The following is a 12,740-nucleotide window of genomic DNA, read 5'->3' on the forward strand; positions in this document are numbered from 1 at the left end:
TAGAATTCCCTGAACATTGATGCTGAAGTCCAATCTGGCAGACGGATAATTTTGTAAGACAAGCATCAGAAGATTTTGAGGCCATTGCTCCAGTGACAGAATGAGCTCTAACTATAGGGATATTGATGCCTGCTTCAGATAAAATCTATTTGATCCATCTAGCTAACATAGAGCACACCGGGAGCATAAACATTTATGAAAGACATAAGTAACTGTCCAGACTGAGATGATCTGAATTCTTCAGTAACACATTGAAAAGGTTTTAAGCAATTAACTACACATAATTTCTTATCTCCTAGGAAAGTCTAATAAGATATTTGCCTGGTGGCAGATTTAGTTGTTTTGGATATATGAAAAGTAACTTCTTCCAGAATAAAAAAAACCTGTTAGCAAGTTCCTAAGCACAAACATGTGATACTCTTTTACAAAAAGTTAGGCAAAGCAAAATAGATATTTGGCTGATAATTGCTTTCTAGATAAATGTTTATTTTCTGGCTATTGTTGAAGAAGTTTTAAAAAATGGAAGCATCCCATGAAGTTGAATATTTAGGACAGGAGCCAACAGAAAAACTGATACCTTTTGAAAGTTTAGACACTAAAGAATGTTCACTGACCGGATGATAGCTATCAGTAAGTGACCTGCATAAATGTCTGTACAGTAAGAATTTATTGTTCTATAGGAAAAGCTTTCAAAAGCCAAAGATGCTAACAAATTCACTAGAAAGATCCCATTCTAATCACCAGCTAGACCATCTGTTACATGATGAAAAATATATTTTGTCACTGAGAGCACAAGTTTATTTAGAAAGTCCTGTCACTTGCCAGCGTCTCTTGAATGTCTCCAAACTGCTAGATGAAGTAATGTTTGGGAGACTAAAGAATAAACTTGACCTAGAGGGTCCTGGCCAGAAGAATTGACAGAAAAGTAGTAACTAGGCAAGATAGTTCTAAGAGGGTTAGAAAGCGACTCTGGTTTGCCAGAGAGGCTTAATACACATTACTTCTGGAATCAGTTTCTGAATTTTAAGACCTACTCTTAGTACCATGGAGAATTGAGCAAAAGCATAATTCAGTTCTTTCAATTCCTGAAGAAATGCATCAGTTGCAAGAGCTAATGAATCTGGTCTCCAACTATAACATTTTGGTAGTTTATAAGTTAGATAGGAGGCAAAGACATCTCTTTGACAAGGACCCCTCTTCTCCAAGACCTTGTAAATATTAAAGGATTCACTTTCCATTTGCTGGAATCTTTGAGAGCTCTTGAATTCCAATATACAAGCTTGTTTTGTTCCCCTGCAAGATCCATTGCTATAACTGAAACATTATGTGAAAGGCAAGCATGCTAATAGATGTTTGGCTATCTCTGCTAAAAAGGTGAGATTTTGTTCCTCCAAGATGGTTGACTCATTGTACTGCTGATACATTGTCCATTTTTAAAAGAATACAACTGTGAGGTTTTTGGTTGGAAAAAGATTAAATTGCAAAATAACCTGTGAGTTGTAAGCAGTTTCTATGAAGAGAGATCTCTTCCAGAGACCATTTGACCTGTTGTTAAATCTCCGCATCCTGCACCCCAACCTAAACAGCTGACTCTATCACTATGTCTGGAACGAGGCCAAAAAGGGCTGTGAAATTCCATGCATTTATGTGATCCTGCCGCCATAGTAACTCTTGGCAAATGTCTAAAGTGAGCTGAATCTGACATGAAAGAGAAAGTCCCTTTCTTAAAAGTAGATTTTTGTGAGAGCCTAATAGTGTAAAGGACTTGGAAAAATAGTCTGGATTGAAGCTAGAAGAGCTACTATTATGCAGATCAACAAAGAGCAATCCAATTCTTTGACACAACTTTGTGAATCTCAGTTTTCATAGCTCGAATCTTCTGAAATGGTAAGAATAAAGAAGTTGAAATGGAGTCTGTGGCAAAACCAAGAAAAACTCATTTGCTTTTCTGCGATTAAGATATGGGTTTTGTTTATTACAAATCCTAGATTCTGAAGAAGGATTACAGCCAGATTCAGGTGTTGTTGAAAGATGATGGAATCATGAGACACTATGAAAATATTGTCTCGATAAATAATTAGTTGAAGTCCTCTGTTAAAACCAGATGTAATGTATCTAAAAGCTAATTTGGTGATGCATCATGGTGCCGAATGGAAGGGCTAAGAACTTGATTTTTCCATTGAAAATGGAGAAAATATCAGAGGGGACCATGAATAGGAATTGCTAAATATGCCTCTTTGAGATCCAATCTGACCATACAGTCTTGTTCTCTTAAAATATCTCTTGGAATATTGATACCTTCAACTTAAAATGTCTGGATAAAATCCAAGAATTGAGGTCTCGGAGTTTATCACTAAACAAAATCCTCTTTCTGTTTCTGTCTGCAAGAAAAATGTTGTGTAGGAAGCCTTTGGGAGGATGGATCCTTTTTGAGTAAGAGATTGTATTTCCTGGTCTACTAAATTGTGGTTGAGTTCTGTGAAGAATATCTTTTCGGGAAGCTTTGTGTGATTAGGAGTGGAATAGAATTCTAAATGATAACCTAACACATATGAAGAACCCATACATCTCGTTATTTCTGTCCAATGAATGAATGAATTGTTCCCCCCGCCCCCTATTTTTTGAGGGGAAGGAATTTGGTGTGTTACGTTGAAAGGAATTGTGCAGTGCTTTTCCACTGTAGTAGCCCCGTGAAAATTGTTCTTTGTAACTTTTTCCTCTGGTAATGTTTCTCTAGTTTTTATTCCAAGAACCTCTCCTTTGAGGGAATCCTTTGTCTGGAACTTGATGTGAGTAACGGCTGGCAGAACAGCGCCTTCCTCTGCTGGTCCTGACGAAAGGTGAGGTCAGAAAACGGCAGATTGTGCCTTACCCAAGGAAGTAAAGTATTAACAAATTTGGAGACTTCTAACAAATGTTTCTGCAAATGAAAGATCTTCAGCTGATGGACCTACTTAATTAGATGCTAAATAGCATAATTTGGGGTCAATACTTGGAAATATTGATCATCTCCTTGCAGTAGCTAAAGCTCAATTTTGCATGCACCAGAAGACAAGTAGCTGTCTGAGTCCAGCCAACTTGATCTTTGGACATGAAGGCAAGGTCTAGAATTCTTGGTAAATGACCTGCTAAATCTAATAGTTTATATTAGCAGCTTTTCCAGTATCTTTTTTTGGGGATCTTTAATAAATGAACTTAAGAATACTGCCAATTTAGGATCTATATCTGGTGTTTGAGCAACATGACTGTGGTCATTCATCGAAGTTTATTTCAAACTTTCTTAGGGAAAGGTTTTCTAAGTCTGTTCTTAATATAAGTTGCAGTTTCAGTGTTGGTGTCCTTTCAAATGAAAGAGAATGCATAATGTCTTCTGGATCAAAAGTATCTCAAAGAAAGATATCAAGATTGAGAAATGGAAGTGCCTTCACCAGCATCATTCTATTCATATTTTCTCATTTTTGTTTTAGGTCTCCAATACCGTTCATTCACGTCATCCCATAAATCTGTCTCACCATAATCATCAAAATTATCTCCTGAAGAAAAAAATATCAAAAAAATCATAACCTTTTTCGTGTGCAGGAGTATCTGGAAATTTCAGTATTGGTGTCTTTTTTCATATTTTCTGAGCATCCAATTTTGAAACGGTTTTTTTTTCGATTTAGCAACAGAAATGACAAATTCTTTAACTGTGTCTTGTACATAGGACAACAAAGATTTTATTTCATGTCACTGGACCTAAAGTCTTAGAAATAGACCTATGTACATAATCTGAAAAGGGTTTATCAAGGAATAGGACTTGTTTTTGACATCTTTAAGATACATGCATACATACTATTATTTGCCAGTATTCAATTTAAGCCTCTTGAAATGAAGTCACACCCTGTAAATATAAAGGGTATCTCAACTGCCACACCTAAAATCCATAAATTCCAATAATGTGAGAATAAAACGGTCTTGGTTGAAAATACAGGTCATAGTTTTTTATGATTAATCGTGAATTTGTACATCATTTCTCTTTACAACATTGAAACTTTCATGTGTTTTACGGCGTCATGTGAACTTAAAGTAAAATAGGGATCAAAGGTTAAAACGCCTGGTAGGCATGAAGTGAGAGGAGATTAGAGCCGTAGGCAGGCTTAGGGAGGAGATGAAGGAGAGGCTGACAAGAGAGTCGATGCTCAGGTGCTGTGGAGGAGCCGAATGAAGAAACAAAAATTGGCAGCAGATGTACATAAACACTGCCCACAAACAAGATGCTGAAGAATCTCGAAGAATAAATGCTTTTGAGGTGAGGAAAATTATTATTATTATAAGTTGTAAGGTGAGGAAAAGCTGTGGAAGGATACCTGCATCTGGGCGCCAGGGAACAAATGCGCACCTATAACAGTGCCGGTCGCTCATGACTGTGGGACTCATTCAACCAGACTAAAAAGGGCAAAACAAATTGATCGGAATTGCTAGCAGTCCAGACAACCTTAAAAAACAATATTAAAAAAAAAAGGCAGTAAGTGGATATATAAGAAGGAATGTAGTAAAGTAAAAACACAAACAATATTTATCTGACCACTGAGCAGCAAAGAAGAGGGAAATTTCTGTTGGACATTATGGTTTATATGATCTCCTGAATGCTGAATGGCCATTATACTTTCAAACTTTCGGAATTGTAGTTTTGCTGTATTCATGGGTATTGCAGCTTTTTGCATGAATACATACTGTTATGTTTTTGTGTTTTATAGCTGCTGAGAATAAACAGTGGATAGGAGACTGCACGCTTTGAAGCCTCCAGTCCCGGCAGGCTACATACTAAGTGCACAGTGTAGAATTTTAAAAAGTCATTGCAATGTGGCTCTTAACAACATATCTGCCTACTATTTAAGCCCAGGTCAGAAATCTAGAATACCAAAGGATACCTAAAAAATTTCAAGAAATATCTGAAAAATGAATTTCTCCCCACCACCCTAGTCGTGTGCTTTGAAACTGTTGCGTCCACATCTGCAGTTATGTGTATGCAAATGAAGAGTAGGTATTTATCAACCTCAGAAGGCTAAAAGCTTATGCTGGCTCACCAGGACTGAAACTCATGTCATGCAGATCACTGTGCCAAGTTCTCAGTGATGATCTCTGACTAAGTTTTCTCCAATAAATGGGGCTTTCTAATGTTTGTTATATCCCCATAACAAGACCAACACAGTTGAGCTCTGTTTAGGCTAGACAAAATGGTCCATGCACTGATCATGCACATACTGTTGGTTCACCAGTTACAATTGGTATTCCAGACTGGGATGTTGATATAGTGCTTTAACTGCAGACGCTGTAGTATAAGGCATCAGTTCTCAATATAAATTTTTGGGGAGCAGGAGAAAGTCAGGACAAAATAAAATGGCATTAAAATGCAGCAATTGTGTGGTGCAGATCTTCCGTTTTTGATGCTGCTAAATTTACTTATTCATGCTGCAGCATCCTCGGAGGGGTGGCGGGGTTCTGCATGTGGTTGGCTGTATGCTGGTCAGATTCTAGGTTTCACACGTTTCAAATGTTTTGAGCAGAGACTACAGGGTTGGGAGGAGATTTGATGAAGAGTAGTATTCACCACCAAACTCATTGAACAACATTCCCTCTCTTTACTGCTGCACAGTACTTCTAATTCTTAGGTTCCTAATTTCATCATTCCTTTGAAGAGGAAACCTGATACAGATCATCCCGATCTGAATAATCTGCGCCCCATCTCCCTATTGCCACTGTCGGCTAAGAGTTTGGAGAAATATACTAATAAGGAACTGTCTACGATACTAATGCTCTGGATCCATCACAGAATGGATTTTGAAAGCAGCATAGCACAGAATCTGCCCTATTTCCACCTCTGATCTTATTTATAGGCAAGTTGATAAGGAGGATGGAGGCAGCTAAACTGGTCCTGTTACACCTGTCGGCAACCTTCAGCACCATTTCTCCTTCCCTGTTGCTGCGAAGACTACAGCGAGTCGGGCTGAAGGACACTGCCCTTAAGCTGTTGGAGACATTTTAATTACTAGGACAATTACAGTTAGCTGCTGCCACTTTAGAGCAACACCCTTTCAGCTGCCATGTGGGATCCCACAGGGGTCCACCTTGAGCACCAGCATACTCAATTTGTATGTAGCCCCTTTGACAAAATTGGTGAGCTCGTTTGGCTTCTAGGTCTCATCCTAAGTGAATGATACCCGGATCTTTGGGTCCTTCTCCAATGACTTGGAGGAGGTGGCAGACGGAGATTATGATGAAAATGAATGACGAGAAAACGGTGGGGACAGCTCCATTTAGAATAACGCTGGTGGCCAGATAATTGTAGCGCGTCACCTTTCCCGGTCAGGGCAGCCAAAAACGTGTGTTAACAACCTGCCTTTTGATACTCTGGTCAACAGAACTGCGAGTGCATGTTTCTGGCTGATTGATATTTTGAAGAAAATATTGTTTGTTCTTCCTAAAGATCTCAGGGCGGCAGTGATCATAATCACCTCACTCTTAGATTACTGCGATGCCCTGTAATTTAATTTGAACCTGCTTTCATTACACAAGCTCCAAATCATCCAGAACATGTCCTCCTGCTTGGTACTGGATCTACCCAGATATTGCTCTCTTAGAGATGGGTTAAGATCCTTGCATTGGTTGTCTGTAAAGAAGGGGGTGGTTTTTAAAGCTCTCTATGGTCAGGGATCGCACTATCTGAGGACCACCCTAAACTGGACGTACCCATAAAAATGTTGAGATCTACGGGATAGTTCAAGGGGGTAGTGCCATGGTGCAGGAAAGCTAGATGGGGCACACAGGCCTTTATGGTTGCGGCATCTAGGCTATGAAACTCCCTTCCTATTTATATTAGATGCTTGAGTTCACACTTGCTGTTTCGCAAGAAGGTCAAAACATGGCCTTTTGTGTTAGAGTAGTTGTCAAAGTTACTCTGTTTGCTGATCTAGGTTTAGGTGCCCTAGTTTACTTGAGGTAGTTTCCTCCTAGGGCTTTGCCTTTCTGGTTCAATGTGCTTTGTACATTTCAAATACAAATAAACTCGCCTTCAGTTAAAAGGCACTGTACAGCTAATTCTCATGATTCGATAACAGCCCTTAAAATATATTTATACATAGTGCTTCCTTGTTCAGTGAAATACTTTTTATGCAACTGCTTTAGGCCATATAACAGCATTGTGCTAATTTCACCTTATTGGCAGCATGTTGAGAAATGTTCTGGTGCTTAGTGAAGGGCAGGCAGCATGTTTGAGTAAAACGTCCTCTTTTGTCGAAGCCTTACCTGAGAATCTGTAAGTGGTAATGATGAAACTCAAACCAAATCTCATGCCTTAGGTTTTCAACTGAGACTGAAATACTTACATTTTTTTGGTTCCAAATTCCTAATGTACAGATGGATGCGTGTAAATGCCCTTTAACTGACAGATCCACAAAATAATAGGTCACAGCGCACGTGTCTGGGTCACTAAAGACCTCTCGGGGACTTTCAGAAAGTTGACCTCGGAATGCGTTCCGTTCGTTGGTTACCATTGGCTTTGTGGTTTTGAACTCGCTCTTTCTGGCTTTCCATTTGATTGTTTTATTTGTTTTAGGCTCTCTAGGATCAGTTAATCCGTCTATTTACTTAAACCATGTTTTCTCTATCATTCTACAAACTTACTTTCCGTTAACATACCTTTACATTTTCAACTTATCTCATCACATTTGCTGTGTTTTCAAAAACTCAAATGTCAGGCACTGTCTTTCCAGGGCGCTTGTTTACTTTTCTTTCTTTGACTTCAAAGTGAGAGGATTTATGTGACAATCTTGCTGGCTACTGGAGGTAGGAAAGGATTTTTTTTCTTAGCACACAGCGACGTTTAAATGAACTGTGTAAGTATTTCAGAATATATCAGAATTATCAACGCACAAATGAAGCACATTTTTTGATATTTGTGATGTGTGTTGGAAACAAAGAGTTTAATATGATCAATACAAATCATTAAACTGTGATGTAATTCCTTACATTTTCATCTGTGCACTGTATGTTTTTTATTTTGGTAAAACTGTATGTGTGTGCAAACATAGTTGTTATTTCACTTGAAAATGTGTTGTCTGTAATGGCAATGTGCTACCACACCATAAATACTCCACTCTACTCTACGCCACTCCACTCTACTCAGCAGCACTCCACACCCCTGCTCTCTGCTCTGCACCACTCCACTCTGCACCACTCCACTCTGCACCACTCCACTACATGCCACTTCACGCTACACCTCTCTACTCTACCTTGTACCACTCCACTCTATTCCAATGCAGTCTTCACCACTCTACTGTACACCACCGCCCTCTTTGTGACTGCACTCTACACCATTCTAGTGTAGGCCACACCAATCTATTCTGCACAACTCCATTCTGCACTCTATGCCACTGCACTCCATGCCAGTACACTCTACTCCAATCCACTGTACACACCTCTAATCTACTGTATGCCACTGCATTTGAAGCCACTGCATTCTACTCTGCAACACTGCACTGTCTGCCACTGAACTTTACACAACTCTACTTGGCACTGCCTCACTCTACCCCACTGCACTCTATGGCACTACACTGTGCTCTATACCACCCTATGCTGCTCTACTCCTCGCCACTCTACACCACTGCGCTCTGTGCTACTTCACTCTACTCTGCGCCTCTGCCCATGACATCACTCTGCTCTGCACCACTCCAGTCTACTATGCGCCACTCTAATTTACATCACTGCATTCTGCGGAGCATTGTCCGCTGATTAATTCAATGCCACTGCACTCAGTGCCAGTGGTACTGCACTCTATGCCACTATTCTCTGTAACACTCTTTCAAATAATGCACTGTACACCAGTCCACTCTACTCTGCCACTCCAGTGTATGCCACATTATGCTACTCCAAACTATGCCACTCCAATGTGGTACACTCTGCCACTCTATTCCACTCTTCACCGTTCCACTCTGTGACACTCCACACCACTCTCCTCTCTGCCACAAAATTCTAGCCACGCTGTCTAAAAGACATCAGCAAAGCCAATAGCTCTTGCATATCCGAGACCTATTGGTTTTGGCAAGGCTTGCTTTTTTACGTGTTTTAGCGGTGATATTGAATGCGTGCATTATTGATAAATTATGTCTTGTGCGTAAATACGAGTTATATGTAGAGTTATGTTAACTATACAATAAAACTATTACAATTGTTAATTCAGAGTAACAAAGCTTTTCTTCCATTTCTTTTGTTTTGTAGAACGAAGACAGTGGCACTGATGAGGACCTTTTTGGTGATTATGACAGCTTTGCCAATGATTCTTTGTTGGCACAGGTGGACGACATGGAAGATAGATGGATCGAGTCCTCTACCAATCACATGTGCACCCTGGAGTCGAAAGCCCAGGCAAATCTAGTGTTTGGGGACCCTCCGAAGACAGATGACTGTAGGGACAGTCTTGGTGTGGAAGGAAATCAATGTACTTTGAAAAATGACAGTACTGACCTCCAGAAGTGCACAGACAGCTTGAAGGATGCCTTCAGAGAAGTTGGGGGTGACTTTACAGACGAATTGCAGGGTTCACAGATTTTTTACTGTGAAGACACAAGTTGCGCATTTGTTAGGGGTTGTAAAGAAGTGGTGGATGTTACAGAGGCAAATTTGCAGATGCTGGTGCGTGATGCAAAAGTTGAATTGGAGCCCTGTCTTCCAAGTGTGGCACCTCCCAACAAGCCTCGCGATCTTTTAGCAACAAATACAGACGATGGGTGCAACAGAAGAAGGAGTTTAAAAGACCACCTGAAAAACACTCTTGCAGGAAATGCCAAAGTGCAGACGCCAAAGGTTTCCAGAGCTAGGCTGCTCAAGGATGCTATATTGTCAGAAGAGATTGACGTCGCAAACAAAACTATCGAGCATTCCTCTGATGTCGACCTTGGTCCCTTTTATGGGTTGCCCAGCAAAGTAAGAGATCTCATTGCCCAGCAGCGAGGAATAGAGAAACTTTATGGTAATTCAAAAACTGCATGAGGATTACTTTGTTGATTACTGATATATTCCGTAGGGTCTAGGGGTTTCAGTGTAATACAGTTTAATGGTAGCTTTTCTTAATTGCCAGCTCTACCTTGCCTTAAAACAGATCGATACCAGAACAAGAAACGTGAATGTGCTTGCCTCAAATGCAATACATTTGGGATGTTTCGTTTTGCAGTCTAAACATTGGTTTGCTCATGTTTTCAGTGGCAGAATGTTTTCATGTTTCTGAGCTCAAAAACAACCTTTTTGGTAGAAGCTCATTGGATTGGTAATAAGGGGCAAATAAAGGATTGCGGCTCTGAGCCGTTCCATTTTTAAGAGTTACATCAGTTCAAGGCATAAGTGACGCCTTATGTATAGGGAACAGGCAGTGGTATTGCATTGCAGTTTTTTGTTCTTCTCACTAGATATTTAAAATGCCTACATATGGGGTTATAAATCTGATTTAGTCTACTAAGAGATAAAGCATCCTTAGCAATTTATACTGTGTTTATTTGTAAATGAATGCATTCATTGGCTGTTCGTTTGGGTGGTTTACCGATTTCTTTTTTTTTTTTTTTTTTTTAATTTTAAAAAATTGTTTTTTTTTTTTTAATACATAACACCAGGATTATACTTGGCTTCTAGTGGTTCACATTCAGACCCTACTAGTTTTGCAATGGTATTTAGACAGCACACTTACATGTATTAATGAGTAATAGTGAGAAGGAGTTAGGTGGTAGCCTGCATCTTGCATCTCCTTGGGGGTTTGGTGGGGTAGCATGTTGATTGATACGTGGTGAATTCTGCCACAGTTCCCAAGTTTTGCCTGAATTACTGTTGTGCAATTTGAATTTGAAAAACTTTGTTTTGTGGTTAAACTAAGAGAGATTTATGTGTCAACAACTATCTTTTTCATCTTATTTTCAGATTGGCAGCATAATTGTTTAACGTTGGAATCACTGCAGCAAAGAAAAAACCTTATCTATTCTCTGCCAACCAGTGGAGGGAAAACGCTTGTTGCTGAAATTTTAATACTCCAAGAGTTACTCTGTAGGCAGAGAAATGTTTTGATGATACTTCCATATGTTGCCATTGTCCAGGAAAAGGTATGGAACATGGTTTGGGCTGTGATTGCTGTATAAACCCCATTGCTGTCAACTATGAAACAATGGCCAATTTGAACATTTAAATAATGTGTTTTCTAGAATGTTTCACATTTCTGCTTGTGTAATGCAGTGGCAACCACCTTTATTCTCTAGCGTTAAAACATACCTCATGCTGTCCCCCCCCCCCCCCCCCCTTGCAGTCAACCTTTTGTTCTCAAGTAATAGCACAGCATATACCTGATGGCGCCCATAAGTCCCACTTCCTGCCCTTATGCCCTGCTCTTTTGCAATTCTGTTATGGTGTTTCTTGCTCTCAGGGTTTTTAATCTAGAAATTGTACTGCTAAGAATGTAGGGAGGCTCTTTAATGTATACTACTGCAGTGAGGACCGTTTTGGTGATTGTCCTTTTGGTATGTTACCAGCTCATGGGGTTGTCTTTACCTAGACCTTTGATGCACTCCACTTACTTGTCCTTCAGCTGTATCACTTCACAGGTGGTGATTGTTTTTGTCTATCAGGGAGAGGATGAGTTGGGTGTCACTGGAGTAGGAGATGACAGTGATGTCTTGTGATAGGATGATGTTGGCGAGCAGGATCATATTTTGAAATGGGTGGGGCTGAGGGATAATGCTTGTGGGAATCCACATATCAGTTTCTTGGTCTCTGATCTGAAGGGTGGCAGCCTGACTCTTTAGTTCTTCTTGTGAGGAAGGAATGGTTTAATTTGATAGTGAGTTCTTGTATGCCAATCTCGTGTAGTCTTCTGATGAGGGTGTGATGAGAGACTGTGCCGAAGGCTGGCGAGTGGTCAAGCAGGATGAGGCCTGCTGTTTCTGCTCAGTCCAGGATAATTCAAAAGTCATTGGTGGCCGTGATGAGTGTTGTTTCACTGCTGTGGTCCTTTCTGAATCCTGATTGAGTGTTGGCTAGCAGATGAATTTCATGGTGGTTTGTGAACTGCTTGGTGATGGAATTCTCTATCGCTTTGACTGGAGAGGGAAGCAGGAATGGACCCAAAGTTGCTTAGTTGATTTTGGTCGGCTGTGGGCTTCTTGAGGAGGCTGCTGATTCCTGCAAAATGACATTCATCCAGGAAAGTGGCAGACATAATGAAGGTGTTGATGATGTGGGTCAGGGTGGTGCTGAGTGGTTATGTTCCCAGGTTGTAGATGTGGTGGGGGCATAATTCCTTTGGGGCCCCTAAGTGGATGGTCTGCATGACTGCTGCTGTGCCATTTCGGTGAGGTTTTTTTTTTTTTTTTTTTTTTTTTCAGCCAGTGGGCCTTCTTGCTTGGTTTTAGGTAGGTTAGCAACACGATCTCTAGTCTTGGGTTGATATGCAAAGTTTCTGTAGATGTTTGCAATTTTGCAGTGGAAGAAGTTGGATAAGTTGTTGCAGAGTTGCTGGGAGGCAGCGATGTTGGTGACACTACCTGAAGGTGAGGTGAAATCCTTAACAATCAAGAAGATCTACTTGCAGCTGTGTGAGCTTTCTTCGATGCGGTGAACGAGTGCTTTTTTCTTAGTGTCTCTTACTTGTTGGTGATAACGTATGAGTGCATCCTTGTAGGCAATTCTGCAGCTGGTGTTGTGGCTGGCTCTTTTTTTTCTTTTCTGTT

At 40.3% G+C, this 12,740-nt stretch overlaps 1 protein-coding gene across 2 annotated transcripts in view; it reads left to right on the forward strand.

Annotated features, from left to right (window-relative positions):
• Window positions 1-12,740, forward strand: part of HELQ (helicase, POLQ like) — a 449,876-nt gene that overhangs the window by 19,193 nt on the left and 417,943 nt on the right. For both annotated transcript variants that reach the window (XM_069236329.1, XM_069236338.1), the window contains exons 2-3: window positions 9,256-10,006; window positions 10,942-11,120. In XM_069236329.1, coding sequence (XP_069092430.1) covers window positions 9,256-10,006; window positions 10,942-11,120 — 930 coding nt within the window. The remainder of the gene's footprint in view (window positions 1-9,255; window positions 10,007-10,941; window positions 11,121-12,740) is intronic.

Source organism: Pleurodeles waltl, chromosome 1_2 (assembly GCF_031143425.1).
Source record: "Pleurodeles waltl isolate 20211129_DDA chromosome 1_2, aPleWal1.hap1.20221129, whole genome shotgun sequence".
Classification (NCBI taxonomy): domain Eukaryota; kingdom Metazoa; phylum Chordata; class Amphibia; order Caudata; family Salamandridae; genus Pleurodeles; species Pleurodeles waltl.